Source organism: Pleurodeles waltl, chromosome 7 (genome assembly GCF_031143425.1).
Source record: "Pleurodeles waltl isolate 20211129_DDA chromosome 7, aPleWal1.hap1.20221129, whole genome shotgun sequence".
In the NCBI taxonomy this organism is placed as follows: Eukaryota; Metazoa; Chordata; class Amphibia; order Caudata; family Salamandridae; genus Pleurodeles; species Pleurodeles waltl.
Genome location: NC_090446.1, coordinates 1,046,169,156 through 1,046,187,677, shown reverse-complemented (window position 1 = coordinate 1,046,187,677; position 18,522 = coordinate 1,046,169,156). Strand labels below are relative to the sequence as shown.

The following is an 18,522-nucleotide window of genomic DNA, read 5'->3' as shown; positions in this document are numbered from 1 at the left end:
CCAAGCAGCTCAATCTACCGATGTCCTAGAAATGCATGGACATCTTAAAGGAAGCTTACAGGCATACTGTTCAGGGGGCCAGCTTTTCCAGTGAGTGGAAAAGTTTGTCCACTTTTGCACCTCAAAACATCTAAACCCCCTAAACCTTTAGTACTAGACAATAAATGCTAGCCCCTTTATTTACAAAAAATCAGGACTTGTCGATACTTCTGTACACCTGCACCTAGCTGCCATTGGTGCATGTATGCAGAACAGGGAACATTCTTCTCTTTTCAGAATCCCTGTCATCAAGGCTTTTATGGAGGTCCTAACAAGGGTCAACTTGCCAAGGGTTCCACTGGCCCCAGTCTGGAACATTAATATTGCCCTTACCAGACTTATGAGCCCTCTTTTCGAACCATTACATTCTTGCCCTCTACAGTTCCCCCAATTACAGTTCCTCCAACCATACTTTGTTGCCAAAAGGGCACTTCACACACTTTATGTTGAATGTGCCATAATGTATTACACCGATAGGACCAAATGCTTTCGGCGAAACTCAAGTTATTTGTTGCTTTTGCCAAATGTCATAACAGTGATCCTATATTAAAAGCAGGTATAGCTAGTTGGATTGTAAAATGCTTCCTGGTCTGCTGTCTTAAAGCAAAAAGAACCTTACTTGCCCCTCCTAGGTGACATTCAACCCTTAATAATGGCACAATCATGACTCTCCTAGGAAATATCCCCATAGCTGACACTTGAAAAGCAGTTACATGGTCAACTCAACAAACTTAAACAAGGCATCACTGCTTGGAAATCCTAGCACGTCAACAAGCTAGAACTGGCCAAACAGTCCTAAGGACTTTAGTTCAGACAGCTGCACGATCCACTGACTGACCACCGCCAGTGGGTGTACTGCTTTACAGTCTATGCAGAGCATGTGTATCTACAGACGCAACAAATAGCTACAAATGAAATATGTTACCTAACCTGTAAGCATCTGTTCATAACTTGTAGTGCTGTAGATTCACATGCGCCCACCCACTTCCCCAGGGACAGTTGTTTGTTATAGATAACCTCATCTTTAACAATGTATTGCCTAGATACACTACAAACATGGTCACCATACTGTCCTACTTACCAATCCATATCTACTCTCACTCGCTGTGCTTAAATTCAATCTTATTAATATGGTCAGTGCCCTTGCACATTGCTGACTAAGGGAGAAGTGAGGTCATACATACCCTGTGACTCGAAAAACTTCAAACAAAAACAAGTTGCAAATGTCAAAGTCCAACACTAAATGACACGAGTACAGAGCATGTGCATCTGCAGCACTAGATGCTACAAACCAATGCATATAGGGTAAGTAATATATTCCTTCATGAGCCTGCCAGTGTGATGCATATTCTTTGTGGTTTTTTGCCACAGACCAAAAAGAACTCATGATCTATTGTTACATGATATAAACATTTTGCCTGAGCATATTTTTGTTTATTTCAGAATATTAGAATAATGGCAAAGTATTACACACGAATTACGATGAAGCGGTTGGCACAAATGCTGGATCTCTCTGTTGATGTAAGTGTCTGTTTACTTACTCCTTTAATCTGAAGAGTGGAAACGAAGTAGGAGCATGGCCCTTTTATTTAACGCAGGTCTTGGGAGCCCAGTGATGTTTGAAAAGTCTGGAATAATATATTGCATACAAGAATTACGTTCTATTTTATGTTTAACTGTTTTAGCCATGCCAGTGAGGGGTGAAATTTGAACTTTATTCCACAATCTTTGAAAGACCTTCAAGTATTAATATTCTGCTGCTGCCTCTGGATACTTTAAGTTCGTGTGGAGATCCAAAAGTGTTAACATTTGTGGGGTCTTTAAATGCATCAGGCCATTGTGATTACCCCATTTTACGAAATTCCAGAAACAGAACCCAGAAGAAATGGGGTAACACGTTACTGCTTGATTGGTAGCTGATAATGGAGGTGTAACGAAAGAGGTTTACCCTTTGCTTTTAATCCTCAGAGTGGAAGGTAGAACGAAATAAAATGCAGCCCCCAACCTTCTAAATTATTAGAAATAAAATTGGTGCATTTAGAACTCTGAAGCATGACAATAATATGAAACAGCATTGCCACTGGTTAAGTGGATCGATGTGCAGGAATGCTGGGGGTAGTGGAGAAGGTATTGTTGTTTGACTATTATAAATGTGTAACAACCAGTAACGCCAAGCAATGTAGTTTTGTTTAAAAAAAATAAATAAAAAGTAGGTAGGCAAACTGCTCCCACTCTAAACAACTGTGATATACTATCCCAGGTGCAAAAAAATACTTAAGGGTTAATGCGACTGGTATGTATCAAGGCAACCGCTGCTGATGTGCTGTCCGTGCATCTTCATGCCAACATGTATTGATTATTTTACCATATATTATCTTGATTTTGATCATCAGCGTATTTTTCACACTTAAAACAGTTGTGAAAAAAGGTAAAGTGAGAGTATTGGTTTAGTAATTGGCTAAATAAGGTTACTCAAGTTGGAATCTGTTGTGTAAGCTATCCAAGCGCTAACTTCAGATTTGGTGTCCCCTTAAGAAGAGAAGGGTCCTCCTCAGCATTGGCTTATTTTGATTGTTATTTATAGTATACTGAATCACCATACAAGTTGTGGTTTGATGTCAAGCCGAATGAAGACATGAAAGAAATTCAGGTGAAAGGTTCTTGTAGCGTTGCTTGGTATGAAATGTGCATTGTGCTACAAACAATTATTTTGATAAGTGATTGCTGGTGATATGTGCTGGGTAAGGCCTCTTAGTACCCGTTTCTGGGGGGTCTCAAATGTTTGTGAAATTGTGCTAATTGTCTGCAAAAAGCTCATGTTTTTGCATGAAAAGGTGAGACTAGTAAGATTTAAAGCACAGTGAGGTTCGGATTAGCAAACCTGAGGGTGTGAAGCATACTGGCTAAAGAAATCCTTGCTAACAGTTGGCAGTCACTGTTACCTTGTGAATGCAGCTCATAGCTGAGGTACAAAGTAGCCATTACAAGACACTACACCTAATTATGCCATGTAGTTCTCTTTGTAAAGTGAATAATTGGAATATAGGATGGAAGCTGTAATAATCTAAAGAGTCCAGACTGGTGAAACTCAAAGATAGTTTGTTCCATCTGCCCAGAGTAAGAGCCTTAAATGGGTATGTGCTGAGGCGAGCATTAATTAAAAAGAAACTAGGTGAAATACTCCTGGTTTATGCTGTATTGTCTTACTTAAAAAAAGAAAAGCTGACACTGCCTTGCATGGTGTTTAATGCTTGCCGTTTAATGTTTTACTAGTGTAAGTGCCTATACCACTGAGCCCGGAAGGAATGAGAATGTTATAGTGAGGGACATTTTCATCCTTCAGTGCACTATATGATTTCAATTCGAGGCATTTTGGGGTTATACTAACAAAGAGGGAGAAGGAGGATTTTTAGGGCTGAGTCTGTCCTCCTTGGAGCCTATATAACTTTACAAAAAGGCCCAGTCCAAAGGAACGTCCAAAGGGTGGGAGAGGGGGTCGGGTTTTTTTTTTGTGTGAAAATCCATCACCCACCAGAATGACCCCTTTGTGGCATGCTTCATCATTCGGTTTCCTCCCGTTCTACTGCAGAACGAGGCTTGCTACGACCGACTGAATACGCAAAGGCGGCTCTTTATTCAAAAAGATACAGGGAAGATCAGCACTCTTCCCCCAATCAAGATGAAAAGGAAACTTGCCTTCCAACAAGGAGACAAGCAACCACAAGCAAAGGTGGTAAAGAAAGTAACTCCACCACCTTCTCCACCACCATCAACTCATGCATCACCGGCGCAAACTCCACCATTAACACACTCACCAGCTCATACCACAATGAGCCAGGATGATCCAGATGCATGGGACCTCTACGACGCTCCAGTATCGGACAATAGCCCAGAGTCGTACCCAACTAAACAGTCACCACCTGAGGACAGTACATCATATGCACATGTGGTCGCTAGGGCAGCCGAATTCCACAATGTATCACTACATTCAGAACCTATTGAGGATGACTTCCTCTTTAACACTCTGTCCTCCACCCATAGCCATTATCAAAGCCTTCCCATGCTCCCAGGAATGCTAAGGCACTCGAAACAAATATTTCAGGAGCCAGTTAAAGGCAGAGCCATAACTCCAAGGGTGGAGAAAAAATATAAGGCACCACCCACAGACCCTATATTTATTACAACACAACTGACACCGGACTCAGTAGTTGTGGGGGCAGCTCGTAAGAGAGCCAACTCGCATACATCAGGCGACGCACCACCTCCGGACAAGGAGAGCCGCAAATTTGATGCAGCGGGAAAAAGGGTTGCAGCACAAGCAGCAAATCAGTGGCGTATCGCCAACTCGCAAGCACTCTTGGCGAGATACGACAGGGCTCATTGGGATGAAATGCAACATCTCATCGAACACCTACACAAAGAGTTTCAAAAAAGAGCGCAACAGGTGGTGGAAGAGGGACAAAGTATCTCGAACAATCAGATACGGTCTTCCATGGATGCAGCGGATACAGCTGCAAGGACAATAAACACTGCAGTCACAATAAGGAGGCACGCATGGCTGCGCACATCTGGGTTCAAACCAGAAATACAACAGGCTCTGACACCGATACGGCCAAAGCCATGGGCGCACTGTACTCCCCGCAGAGCAGAGGCACATTTCGGAAGACACCTTTTAGGGGAGGGTTTCGAGGTCAACCCACAAAAACCAACACCTCACAAACAAGACCACCTACCTACCAGGGACAATATCAAAGGGGAGGTTTTCGTGGACAATACAGAGGAGGCCAATTCCCAAGAAATCGGGGAAAATTTCAAGGTCCCAAAACCCCTCAAAATAAACAGTGACTCACAAGTCACACAACCCCTTCACACAACACCAGTGGGGGGAAGACTAAGCCAGTTTTACAAATCTTGGGAGGAAATAACAACAGACACTTGGGTCTTAGCAATTATCCAGCATGGTTATTGCATAGAATTTCTCGAATTCCCTCCAAACGTCCCACCGAAAACACACACTATGTCAAAACAGCATATAGATCTTCTAGGACTAGAAGTTCAAGCATTACTGCAAAAGGACGCAATAGAATTAGTACCAAGTCTACAGAAAAACACAGGAGTTTACTCACTGTACTTTCTAATACCAAAAAAGGACAAAACTCTGAGACCAATACTAGATCTCAGAACACTAAATACCTACATCAAATCAGACCACTTTCACATGGTCACATTACAAGACGTAATCCCACTGCTCAAACAGCAAGACTACATGACAACATTAGACCTAAAAGATGCGTATTTCCATATACCGATACATCCTTCACACAGGAAATACCTAAGGTTTGTATTCAAAGGAATACATTACCAATTCAAAGTGTTGCCATTCGGAATAACAACCGCGCCAAGAGTCTTTACAAAATGCCTAGCAGTAGTAGCTGCACATATCAGGAGGCAGCAAATACACGTGTTCCCTTACTTAGACGACTGGTTAATCAAAACCAACACGCTAACAAAGTGTTCATATCACACAAAGTATGTCATACAGACCCTTCACAAGCTGGGTTTCTCCATCAACTATGCAAAGTCACACCTTTTGCCGTGCCAAACACAGCAATACTTAGGAGCGACAATCAACACAACAGAAGGGATAGCCACTCCAAGTCCACAAAGGGTTCAAACATTTCACAAGGTAATACAGGCCATGTATCCAACACAAAAGATACAAGCAAAAATTGTATTAAAACTCCTAGGCATGATGTCTTCATGCATAGCCATTGTCCCAAACGCAAGGTTACACATGCGGCCCTTACAACAGTGCCTAGCATCACAATGGTCACATGCACAGGGTCAACTTCTAGATCTGGTGTTGATAGACCGCCAAACATACATCTCGCTTCTATGGTGGAACAGTACAAATTTAAACAAAGGGCGGCCTTTCCAAGACCCAGTGCCACAATACGTCATAACAGATGCTTCCATGACAGGGTGGGGAGCACACCTCAATCAACACAGCATCCAAGGAAAATGGGACATACATCAAAGGCAGTTTCACATAAATCACCTAGAACTGTTAGCAGTATTTCTAGCGCTAAAAGCATTTCAGCCCATGATAACCCACAAATACATTCTTGTCAAAACAGACAACATGACAACAATGTATTATTTAAACAAACAGGGGGGGACACACTCAACACAGTTGTGTCTCCTAACACAAAAAATATGGCATTGGGCGATTCACAACCACATTCGCCTAATAGCACAATTTATTCCAGGGATCCAAAACCAGCTAGAAGACAATCTCTCTCGGGATCACCAACAAATCCACGAATGGGAAATTCACCCCAAATACTGAACACTTACTTTCAAATTTGGGGAACACCCCAAATAGACCTATTTGCAACAGAAGAAAACTCAAAATGCCAAAACTTCGCATCCAGGTACCCACACCAGCGATCCCAAGGCAATGCTCTGTGGATGAACTGGTCAGGGATATTTGCGTACGCTTTTCCCCCTCTCCCTCTCCTTCCATATCTAGTAAACAGATTGAGTCAAAACAAACTCAAACTCAGCACCAACATGGGCAAGACAACCTTGGTACACAACACTACTAGACCTGTCAGTAGTACCTCATGTCAAGCTACCCAACAGACCAGATCTGTTAACACAACACAAACAACAGATCAGGCATCCAAACCCAGCATCGCTGAATCTAGCAATTTGGCTCCTGAAATCCTAGAATTCGGACACTTAAACCTTACACAGGAATGTATGGAGGTCATAAAACAAGCAAGAAGACCTTCCACTAGACACTGCTATGCAAATAAATGGAAAAGATTTGTTTGTTACTGCCATAACAATCCAATTCAACCATTACACGCATCTCCAAAAGATGTAGTAGGATATTTACTACATTTGCAAAAATCAAATCTAGCTTTTTCTTCCATAAAGATACATCTCACCGCAATATCAGCTTACCTGCAGATTACTCACTCAACTTCACTATTCAGAATACCAGTCATTAAAGCCTTTATGTAAGGCCTAAAGAGAATTATACCACCAAGGACACCACCTGTTCCTTCATGGAACCTCAGCATTGTCTTAACAAGACTCATGGGTCCACCTTTCGAGCCCATGCATTCTTGTGAAATGCAATACTTAACGTGGAAAGTTGCATTTCTCATTGCCATCACATCTCTAAGAAGAGTGAGTGAGATTCAGGCATTTACCATACAAGAACCATTTATTCAAATACATAAAAATAAGATAGTTCTAAGAACAAATCCAAAATTCTTACCAAAGGTTGTCTCACCGTTCCACTTAAATCAAACAGTAGAATTACCAGTGTTCTTCCCACAGCCAGATTCCGTAGCTGAAAGAGCACTACATACATTAGACATCAAAAGAGCACTAATGTACTACATTGACAGAACAAAACTAATTAGAAAGACAAAACCACTATTTATTGCCTTTCAAAAACCTCATACAGGAAATCCTATTTCAAAACAAGGCATTGCTAGATGGATAGTTAGGTGCATTCAAACCTGCTATCTTAAAGCAAAGAGAGAGCTGCCTATTACACCAAAGGCACACTCAACCAGAAAGAAAGGTGCTACTATGGCCTTTCTAGGAAATATTCCAATGAACGAAATATGTAAGGCAGCAACATGGTCTACGCCTCATACATTTACTAAGCACTACTGTGTAGATGTGTTATCTGCACAACAAGCCACAGTAGGTCAAGCTGTACTAAGAACTTTATTTCAAACTACTTCAACTCCTACAGGCTGAACCACCGCTTTTGGGGAGATAACTGCTTACTAGTCTATGCACAGCATGTGTATCTGCAGCTACACATGCCACCGAACGGAAAATGTCACTTACCCAGTGTACATCTGTTCGTGGCATTAGTCGCTGCAGATTCACATGCGCCCACCTGCCTCCCCGGGAGCCTGTAGCCGTTTAGAAGTAGATCTTCAACTTTTGTACATTTGTAAATATATTACTTTAACCTTCATTTTGTACATACGTATTCATTCCATTGCATGGGCACTATTACTAGCATACACAACTCCTACCTCACCCTCTGCGGGGAAAACAATCTAAGATGGAGTCGGCGCCCATGCTCAATGGAACCGAAGTGGGAGGAGTCCCTCGGTCTCGTGACTCGAAAACACTTCTCCTAAGAAAAACAACTTGTAACACTCCGAGCCCAACACCAGACGGCGGACTGTGCACAGCATGTGAATCTGCAGCGACTAATGCCACGAACAGATGTACACTGGGTAAGTGACATTTTCTTTTACGCCCCTGATGCATCCTTTCCAGTAGAAATTCTTCCCTTTGAACAAACAGTCCTGAAGGACATCAATGAGATTGATCCTGGCACTCTAAAGGTATTCCATAATACAACAAGAGATGAAAAAGTGCTACAAGAACTAGCTAATATATATAGTCATAGAACCAGCAGACAGGTGGGGGGGCCTGGTCATCCAGACCACAGAAAATTATCAGAAAGTGTGTCTGAGAGTATTGGGCAATACACAAAACTTTGAGAAACTACAGGAAGACCCCACTGAATTTCTGAAAACTAGGATCACCAGTATGGTGGAGCAAGCGCTACAGCATTACTGTATTTCCCAGAAGGAAGGTGATTTCCTAATCAACAAAAGTCCAGTGACTCCCTACTTCTATAAAAACCTGAAAACATGTCCTGGTAGACCTATTGTATCTGGAATTAACTCAGTTTTGGAACCCTTGTCCTGTTTTGATGATGCCTTCCTTAGACCCATAGTCCAAAACACAGACACATACCTTAAAGACAGGAAAGATGTATTGTGTCTTTTAAAAGACAGACCTTTCGATCTTACAAATGAAACACTGTTGGGTTTGGATGTGGAAAGCCTGTACACCAGTCTCCCTCACTCTGACACTTTACGCATAATAGAGGAGGTCATTTTTTATATAAATTGGGAATACCATACACCACACAACGTGGTAATGTAATACTGCTTCTGGGCTTTAACAAAAAACTTTTTGGAGTTTGAAGGCAACCTGTACTTTCAAAAACATGGACAAGCATGGGAAGCACCTTTGCTCCAAGTCTAGCCGGTCACTACCTTTGCCATCTTGAGAAAAAGACAATTCTAAAAACTACTAACCCATATAAAGATAACATTGCACTATGGAAAAGATACATTGATGACATATTGGTCATTTGGAAAGGGGAAGAGACGTGATACCTTTTTTTTTTTTTTTTTTTAGAGTGGCTCAATAGACTGGACCAGTTCGGGAGAGTCACTCTTACGAAGATCAAGGAACCAATGGTTTTTCTGGATCTTAACATCATAGCAACCAATGGAGCCCTAAAAAGCACCACCCATGAGAAACCGACAGCTAAGAACTGTTTGTTACTTTTCGAAAGTGCCCACCCCAGCATTTGAGGGAGGACCTCCCATTTGGACAGTTCCTCAGACTAAGGAGGAACTGTTCTGAGGTGTCTGACTACAAACAACAATCCCAGAATCTTGCATCGAAATTGGAGGCGAGGAAATACCCCCCAAAATCATTAATCGAGCCATGAAACGAGCACACAACAATAACAGAGAGGCTCTCCTGGACACTCCTCCTCATAAGGGGAAAGAAGAAAGACCTATTTGTATCACAACATTCAGTGTAGCCTTTAATCAAGTGAGCAAGTTTATAAACAAACATTTGCGCATTTTGAATATGGGCGTTTGAATTTTCCCAAACCAGTGTTTTCCCACAAATGTGGCAAAAGTATAAAAGACATGCTAGTACACACCCGCTCATGCCTGTCAAGAGAAAACTGGACAGCACCAACCTCCTACTACCACCCATAGGACACTACCCATGTGGGAACTGCAGCGTGTGCAATTTGACAAATGCGACCAAAAGGGTATTTTTTCTTTGATAACACTACGTGGGAAATCAAGGATTTCACCAACTGCAACACCCAGCGAGTAGTCTATATGATTACGTGCCCATGTAATTTTACATTACATAGGAATGACCACCGGCAAAGTGAAAACTCACATCTGTGAACATCAGAGTAATTCGAGATGTGGCGGTGCCACCACAAAAATGTCCACTCATTACATTGATAATGCACACACAGTGGAGGATTACTGATAGGTTATCCTTGAACATCACAAAGAGATTAAGAGCAAATCCTTCCTGCTCAAAAGATAACGTTGGGTTTTTAAATTGTGCACACACCAACGTGGTCTCAATGAGAATATCCCCTGGGGCCAGTTAATGCAACACTAGCATCTGGTTTACCCTGACAAGCGGGACGCTATAACAATCAGCAGGTTACCTCTCCCTCTGACAAGGCTATTAATGTATGCGGTCATCCTTTCTTACACCTTTAACAAGTTCATAACCGGGAGTCCTATTATCATTACTCCCCTGAGACAGTAGAGCCTCCTTTCACTTTTTCCATTCTTCCTTTTCCCCTATGTACGGAGTTCTGTGATATAACAGGCATATCTGAGGGGTACCCAAGAAAGTGGCCTTTGCAGCCCCACTTCGGCACACTAACGGCCGCCATTTTGGACATTTAGCAGTCTAGTGCCACATGCGTCAACCAGTTGAGATCCATCAACTGCATTAACCTTAAATACCGGACCCCGGGGAAGTGAGCAATGGGCAGAAAGTGGGATTGTCGCTTTGACGAAGTAAGTGCGCTAAACACTTTTTACTACACGCAGCAGTTGCGCCCATTCGGTGAGACTAATTATGCTGCATATATTTTCAGTGTGTCTACAAGCACACCTCCCTCTCCAGAGGATCTATGATGCGAAAGCGCAGACATTAAAAAGTAGGTCACGCATGTACCACATGTTTCTTAGAGGTGCCTCACGTGTTGAAGTGTGTTGATATGTTTTTCTAAGTGTAGTATGTCTTGTATTTGTCTATTTTATGTAATTCACAAGTGCCTTTTTCCACAAGCGGGTGGTGGTTGTAATAGCTCCACACCCACAAGTAATACAAGTAGCAACCTTCATTCTTTTGTTTTCTACAGGTTTTTCCAGAAGGACATCGTTACCATTTGGTATTATTTTTCTTTAGTTGTAGGTACCACATCATACCACAGAGCATTTAATGTTAATGCTTTAACTAGTGTTAGTTCACGAAGGAGTGACACTAGGGAGTCCACCTTGGTCCTGAAGAGGAGACTAAGGGTAGACTCCGAAATATGTAGACTGATTAGGATGTAAGGTACATAATATACCCCACCTCCCACGCCCCTCTCTTAACCATACCGCCCCTGTGAGACATATTAAATTAGTAATAACATCCAGAGGCAGGTATTTTTAATTCGCTTAAGACCCCCCCCCCCCCACACTCCTATCCCTCCTAGTATTAACATTGCTGAAACTACAACAGAGCTCCCACGTATTCCGTCGGTCTGCAGCAGAATGGGAGGAAATCCAATGATGAAGCATGCCACCAAGGGGTAACCCTGGTGGGTGAGGGATTTTCACTCAAAAAAATCCCTTTTTTTCCCCACCCTTTGGAAGTTCTTTTGGGCTGGGCCTATTTGTAAAGTTATACAGGAATTTTGGAGTCGCCAGTTGGTATTAGGAGAAAACATGTTGATTTGCTAGTTTAGAAGTCCAGTATTTTTCCATTTTACAATCTTGATTGTTTGTCATGAACGTTCAGATATTCCTGTCCGCACTGTCTTCAAACTGCATGTTTTTAAATTGTGACAGTTTGTAAGTTGTACGCTTTTATCTGAGTTTGGTTATCCATGCTACATGTCTTAGTATTTTTTGTTTAATTATTTTCCTTGCCAACTAAAAGTAGAAATACTTAAGCCAATTTCACAGCCTAAGAAGGCTAAAAGAGTACATGAAGAGAATGATTTATGCAGCTCGGCTGGCCAACTTCATGGAAAAGTCCTTTAAGGTGTCGGGAGCTTTTATTCACACCATTCCTTGCACTGGTGGTTTCTACACAACACAACCTCTGTACTTTACTCAGCCTCATGTAAAAGGGCGCACTATTGCTTAGCTTCAGACACTAAAGTGGACAAAATAGCAGGGCAAACTGCTTTGCTTAATTTATGAGCGAAACCTTGTCGTTTAATTTTTCAAACCTTTGAGGCCGCAGTGCCTTTGGATATGCTGGTCATTGTATACATATATTCTCTGACTATCAGTGATGATCCTACTACGCAGAATAAAAAATTCCTTGCAAGTCTAGCTCTGCATCTTAAATATTGAAGTGATAAATATAAATTCTTCACCTCTTTTCAAGCTTGCTAACATGTAATATAGTAGGCTATTCAAGCCTACGCTAACAACTGGCAGTTTAGCAACTGCTAGTAGAAAGCATGATTGAATATGGCTGGCAGTGTCCAGCTTCTTTCAGGAGCAGTGTTTGTTTTCCACACACACTGTCTGGCTGAAGTTGCCTTTATTGTAATGTTTTGCCTGTTTTCCAAAATTCTCACACCTCAAATCATAAACATTTTTACCACACCTTTAGGTCTACGGCGTTGAAGAATCTACTCGACCTAACAGCAATGTGCCTGACTCATAAACTGGTCTCAAATTGTGTAATCCTAGGCAAATATGTTATTTCATTGAGTCGCATTTTCTTCACTATCAGATATAGGGGCACCTTCTAATATCTGAGTTCTATTAGTTTGAGTTATTAGACTAAACTTTTGCTCAATATCAGAATCTAGCCCACACAAAGGCTACTCATGTCCCCTAACTTGCCTCTTAGTTCACTGATGGCATTGTCATCTGGGGGAGGCATGAAGGTTTCTCAACGTTCCAGTGACCTGTCGTTTTACTGCTAAAACTATATAGCATGCAGATGATGTGTGGCAATGAGGTTTTAGCAAATCTTTATCATTTGCACATCACCTAGTAAAGTGTTCTGATTCTGTTTTGATCCTGTTAAACTTTGTTTCCATCGCACTTCAGAATAACAAAAAAGTGCTTTCGTAAATGCTGACATTTAAAAAAATATATATATTTTTACAGTGCACTTAGAAGCTATTTAAATGTGTTAGGAAAAAACTGACAACCTTTAATTTCACCGTCTCTAAACCCCAGCACGATTCTCGGTTCATTTCACAAAATCCTCTTAACTTTCCAGTCTGAGAAAGAAGAGTCATTAGAATAATATAAGCAGCAGCTTGTAATAAGACATAAATTGACATTGGACCTCTGGCTTTGCACGGACAGCAATTGTGACTAAATAAAAACAGATTTTAAAGGCATCTTTCTTTAGTGCTCTTTTTCTTTCCGAAAGACCAGGACACTTGTTTTTTACCTGCTCAAGCTCTTTCGCCAGAACTGGCCAGTAGGCTCTAAAATAGCTCATTCTGAGAAAATCAGACTCCCCATAACTAGTGGGAAAGAGTATTTTTCGAGGCCTGTTTTCTTCATTTAATTTTTAAAAGGAAGCATCTTAAAAATGTATAGTTAGCCTCAGATAGGCTTTTATTAGTGTATCTTCTTTTGTCCATGAAAGATTGTCACTGTTTGAAAATGTTTTTGGGGTATTCGCACGTAGGTGGGAATAGTCTAATATTTATTAATTCAATTGAGTTCTGCAATGCAGAACTAGTATTACAAGTAAATAACTTTGCCTTCTTTCTTTCGTTTTTTTTCTAGGAATCTGAAGAGTTCCTGTCCAACTTGGTAGTGAGTAAAACAATCTATGCGAAAGTCGACCGGATGGCAGGAATTATCAACTTTCAGAGGCCCAAGGACCCCAATGACATTCTAAATGACTGGTCTCAGAAGCTAAATTCATTGATGGCATTAGTCACTAAAACTACACATCTCATTGCCAAAGAGGAAATGATACATAATCTGCAGTGAGGGGACTGTAATGCTTGTAAAAAGCATTTAAAATTGTGGTTCTAGAAGAGACTGCATTTTTCAGTGTATATTGTTTTTTCATACTAAAAAAAATAAAAAGTACAAGAAATAATGTGTATTGACACTATATTGATTGTGATTAACCTGGCTGTTTATATTCACCTCATTCTTTAATCTGTTTTGCTCCATTGAGGAGATCACTGTCAACCGAAAAATATCTGATTGTCTGTATATCAGAACTAATACTTTGACTTATACCTGAAGTGTTTTTCTATTGTCATCAGCTTCCTAGGTTTATTTTCAAGCGTGTCCTTTTTCCTCTAGGCTGAGAAAGTGTTATATGAAATATTTAGGAGCAGTTTCACAAACACATACACCAGGGAGCATAAACCAGTGGTTCTTGTATTATGTGACAACATGATAAATATATCAAGAGCTCCGTGTACATGTCGGTTGTCATTTTATTTAAGTATGGTAATGCTCTAACTTGAGAGCTACCTAATTAAAAAAAAAAAAAAAAAAAAGAAAGAAGAAGAAAAAAAAGTCGTCAGTTTTATCTTAATTTCCTGGTTTTCCAACGGTTAAATTATCTAGATTCTGTCACCTTGGAAAGAATCAGTAACTAATACACGTTGATTTTGAGGACATTTCTACTCCTAAAAGTATGTGCTAACGTGCCAAAAGTTGAAGCCCTTGCTTCTTGCATATTATTTACAGCAAATCTACGGCATGTCTGAATTGCTGATGTGGAGTATGGTTTGGTCTTCTGAGAACAGATTATTTGATGGCAAGTTAGCTCCAGTCTAGTGGAGGACACCTGCCTTCGGATAATTGTTTGAACCCAGTAAGGCAATAATATGCATGTCCAGTAAATAATTGAAAGCTAGAACGAAATTGTGTGTGATTGTGACATACAAAATACCTATAAACTGCACACTTTTTTACTGAAGGAAAGCATTGACTTGCAGCTTCTAATAGGTTTTAGAAAATATAACCATATTCAGTGTGTAGAATGTGTTTTTCCTGCATTGAAACTTTTATAATAATATACATATATTCCCTTTTGTCTAGCCAGGAATTACCCATAACAGTGGATCTGTCCTAGATCATCATAAGCAAATATTGATGCCACACCTCTGTGAGACTGTAAAATAGATTTCGCTGCCTGTATTTTGACTTGATGGTTATTCACTTTTGCATATACACACACTAAAGGATACTTGAAGCAGTAGTTGATCATGACCCTAAGAAAACTTAATTCAGCTCCAGATTAATGAATAAGGAAAGAGTGCAAACTAGTATAATCTTGTCTGAATTTCTTAGTCGCATACAAAATGTCATTATATTGTAACATGATAACAAACTCGCCAGGGCAAAGATTATAATTCTCATTAATTTACTTCCGTACTTACAGCAAGTTAACCCACATAAAACTGCATCTTTCCCCAAAATATAGTTTGGCATGGGTGATATCAAAAGCTTAAACTTTTCCAAATCTAGAGAGAGAATGGATAGTGACAGTCTTACTGCAGCAACATCGCATGAATACAGAGCAGGGAACAAAAGATCCCAGAGGGTTTAATCCCAATAAAAAGGATTTTCAATTCCTTGATTTTTTTCAGATGGAGATTAAGTGGGAGAAAACAAGTGAGGGGAAACACACAGCCTCTTGAATAAGTTTTAGTCATGTTAATCTTATATTATCCGCTAACGTTACTGCTGGAGATGAGCTCTCTGCAGACACCTCTTTATGGGTTATTCTTAAAGAAAACATTCCAATTTGGAGGCTGATTTTAGTAAGGAAAATGATGTCTTCGACACCCAGGATTGGGGGAGAGGCAACTAGTGAGGTGTAGACTTCCAGGATGAAATGGTTGGAGGAAGCAGTGTGTTCAGCTGATTTCATTAGGGGCCGGTGTTGGGGCTCATTGCAGAGGTACTGTGAAAGAGTTCCATATACACCCTGATGGTGGACAGATTTTCCTCCAAACTCTTTTGGTTACTGGGCATAGTATGAGATGTCTGTGAGGCGGACCGTACGTCTCTGGTCTGGAACTGTGGGTCAATAATTTCAAAAAGTAGTTTATAGCTGTGCCTCTCAGAAATATGTGGTACCAATGTTTTGAAGTTAATCCTTTTCTTGATAGATAAATTGAAGCTAGGGTTATGTGGTCTGAACCTTTTAATCCTTTAATGTGGCAACACAGTTCTTTATTCTTTGTGGTTTGCATAGTGATTTGGCTGGGAGGCTCCTATGCATAACATTGAAATAGACTATGAATAACAATGCCTATGACAAGCAGTTCAGTTGTGATCCTAAAGGATAGGGACAATGACTCTGAAGTGGCATAGTCGGGAAAATATTGTTTTTTGTGGCATGTGTAGCTGTAGATGCACATGCTATGTATACTCCTGCCGTCCTGAGCTTGGACGTGTGCAGCTTGTTTTTCTTCAAAGACATCTTCGGGTCATGAGCTATGGTGACTCCACCTATTGCTGGTAATGCGCACAGGTTTTGGCACCATTGTTATATTGTTTCTTTCTGCTGTTGGGTTTGGACGTGCACCCACCAAGCTCTGGGTCGATCCCCTCTGCTGTTCAGCACCAGTAACTCCTGTTTTGTTTCATGGCAGTCTGCTTGAGCAATGTTCTGCAGCTTTGTCTCATCACTCTACTTCGCCTCTTAGTTCCTTCCAGCAGCCCCCTCGGGCACTTGCCCCTTTTTGGGGCTTTCTTCTTGGCCTCCCTCACAGAGAATGCAGATTCCATATTGTAAAGAACCCCTTCCTGGTACTGTCCACAGTACCATTCCAAATAACCCGGAGCAGATCATCAGGTCTGCAACTCATTTCTCTAACTGGAGCATGACCAGGCATCCTGCGCTGCCTGACTTGCCTTCAGATTCAAAAAGACACTCCGTTACCATCACGTTTGACATCTTCCGGTCTCCCACTGCTCAGAAAGCCATAGTCAACACCGGACAAAGTCCTTGGAACAGAGTCTGAGCCAACCACCACCGGTGTCTAAAAAGCTGAGCCACCCCTGGCCCCCGGTGCCAACAGTGCCTTCGAAGCCAGCACCGAATCTTGCTTTGGCTCAGAAGAGCCACTCAACACACGATGTCCAGAAACCTTTGTCTGCATCTAAACGTTCAGTGTCCAAAGCCCTGTTGTCGGCGGGGTTGAAGGGCCAGGAACAACCCATCCTGTTTGTCTCTAGGAAGAGTTGAATGAAGCAGCTGCACCTCGCCTTTCAACCTAAGACCGGAAGAATTATTGCAAGGCCTCAACTGGAGGGACAGGATCTTCCATCCTGTGTAAGTGAAAACTAACCTTTAAGGACGAAGTTAGTGATGAAAACATCGAGACGGGCAGTAGCCCAGCACCATCTCGCCACCCTACATCTCCTCCATCTCTAATTTCTCAGGCACACTCACCACAAGAAACTCCAAACTCCCCTTGTGGGGGTGGTGCCCCAGGGTATCCCCTTGATCCAGACAAGGCAATGTTTGACCAGGGACAGGGAATGACCCATGGGACAATTATAACCTCAACCCAAATGCAGATAAAGTTCCAGACCTCTATTTCCAAAAGCCATTGCCCCACTGTTTATACCTCCTCATGCCATGAGGTTATAAGCAGAGCTGCAGCCATCCACAAGGTAGAGCGTCACAAAGATCAGTAGGGTGAGGACTTTGTCGTGGAGACGCTCTCCTCTACCCTTAGGTCCGTGCAGTATCTCCCCATGCTTAAAGGTGTGCTAAGAACCGTGCCTGATCACCTTGTAGACCCTGTGAAAACTAAAACGGTAACCCCCAGGGTTGATATTAAAATATATAATATCACTCTCTGGTCCACTGTACAATCATGGCCAATTACCACCTGACTCTCTGGTGGTACATACAGTGCCAAAATGGACTGGAACGATTGTCTGAAAAAAACGCGTGCCAAAGGAAAAACAAACCGAATGAGAGGGAAAAGCAGCTCATTAGAGTGCTCTCATCCAACAAGGTGTAATTTGAGAACACAAACTGTTAAGAAAAATATATTTCAAAACATGTTTTGCTTGAAACACGTGTTGCATTAGTGGGTAGAAATAAGAAGCCTAAGCCACCAACGATAAACTAGAATGGAATGGGTTTAAAAAAATGACTTCTCGTACTATCAAAATAGAGAAGAAAAAAAAACGTTCCAAGCTGTCTTGGCTGTGATTTAGGGCAACTTCCTAGCTCTCAGCTGGTCTGATTGTCTACCTTAGGGTGGGTTCGTACAGTCATTTCCGTTTACACTGCATTCTGTTACTTAAAGTTTTGATATGTTTATTACACCTCCCGCAATTACTGACCAATCTGAAAAATGTAAATGAAGGCAGTACTATGACCCAGTTCAGAAGGGTTATCAGATAACCACGTTTTAATGTGATACCTTTTTTCCAGCCTGATAATTTTTTTCATAATTCATTGCATTCTGCAGGTCGTTGTTAGGGCCACTGGACGTAAAGGACCAAATTGTAGAGCAGCGTTGACAAAATGATGTAGCTAGAGACACAAATTAATTGTTTTGTAATTTCAACAACTATTCTGTCTGGGCAAAAATGTTTTAGCAGTTTACCACATAAA

General features: G+C 41.3%; 1 protein-coding gene across 1 annotated transcript in view; it reads left to right on the top strand.

Moving 5' to 3' along the window:
• The window catches only part of PSMD12 (proteasome 26S subunit, non-ATPase 12), a 124,948-nt gene extending 110,932 nt beyond the window's left edge, over positions 1–14,016 (top strand). The window contains exons 10-11 of the mRNA XM_069199902.1: positions 1,483–1,560; positions 13,695–14,016. Coding sequence (XP_069056003.1) covers positions 1,483–1,560; positions 13,695–13,904 — 288 coding nt within the window. The 3' untranslated portion in view covers positions 13,905–14,016. The remainder of the gene's footprint in view (positions 1–1,482; positions 1,561–13,694) is intronic.
• The last annotated feature ends 4,506 nt before the right edge of the window (positions 14,017–18,522 follow it).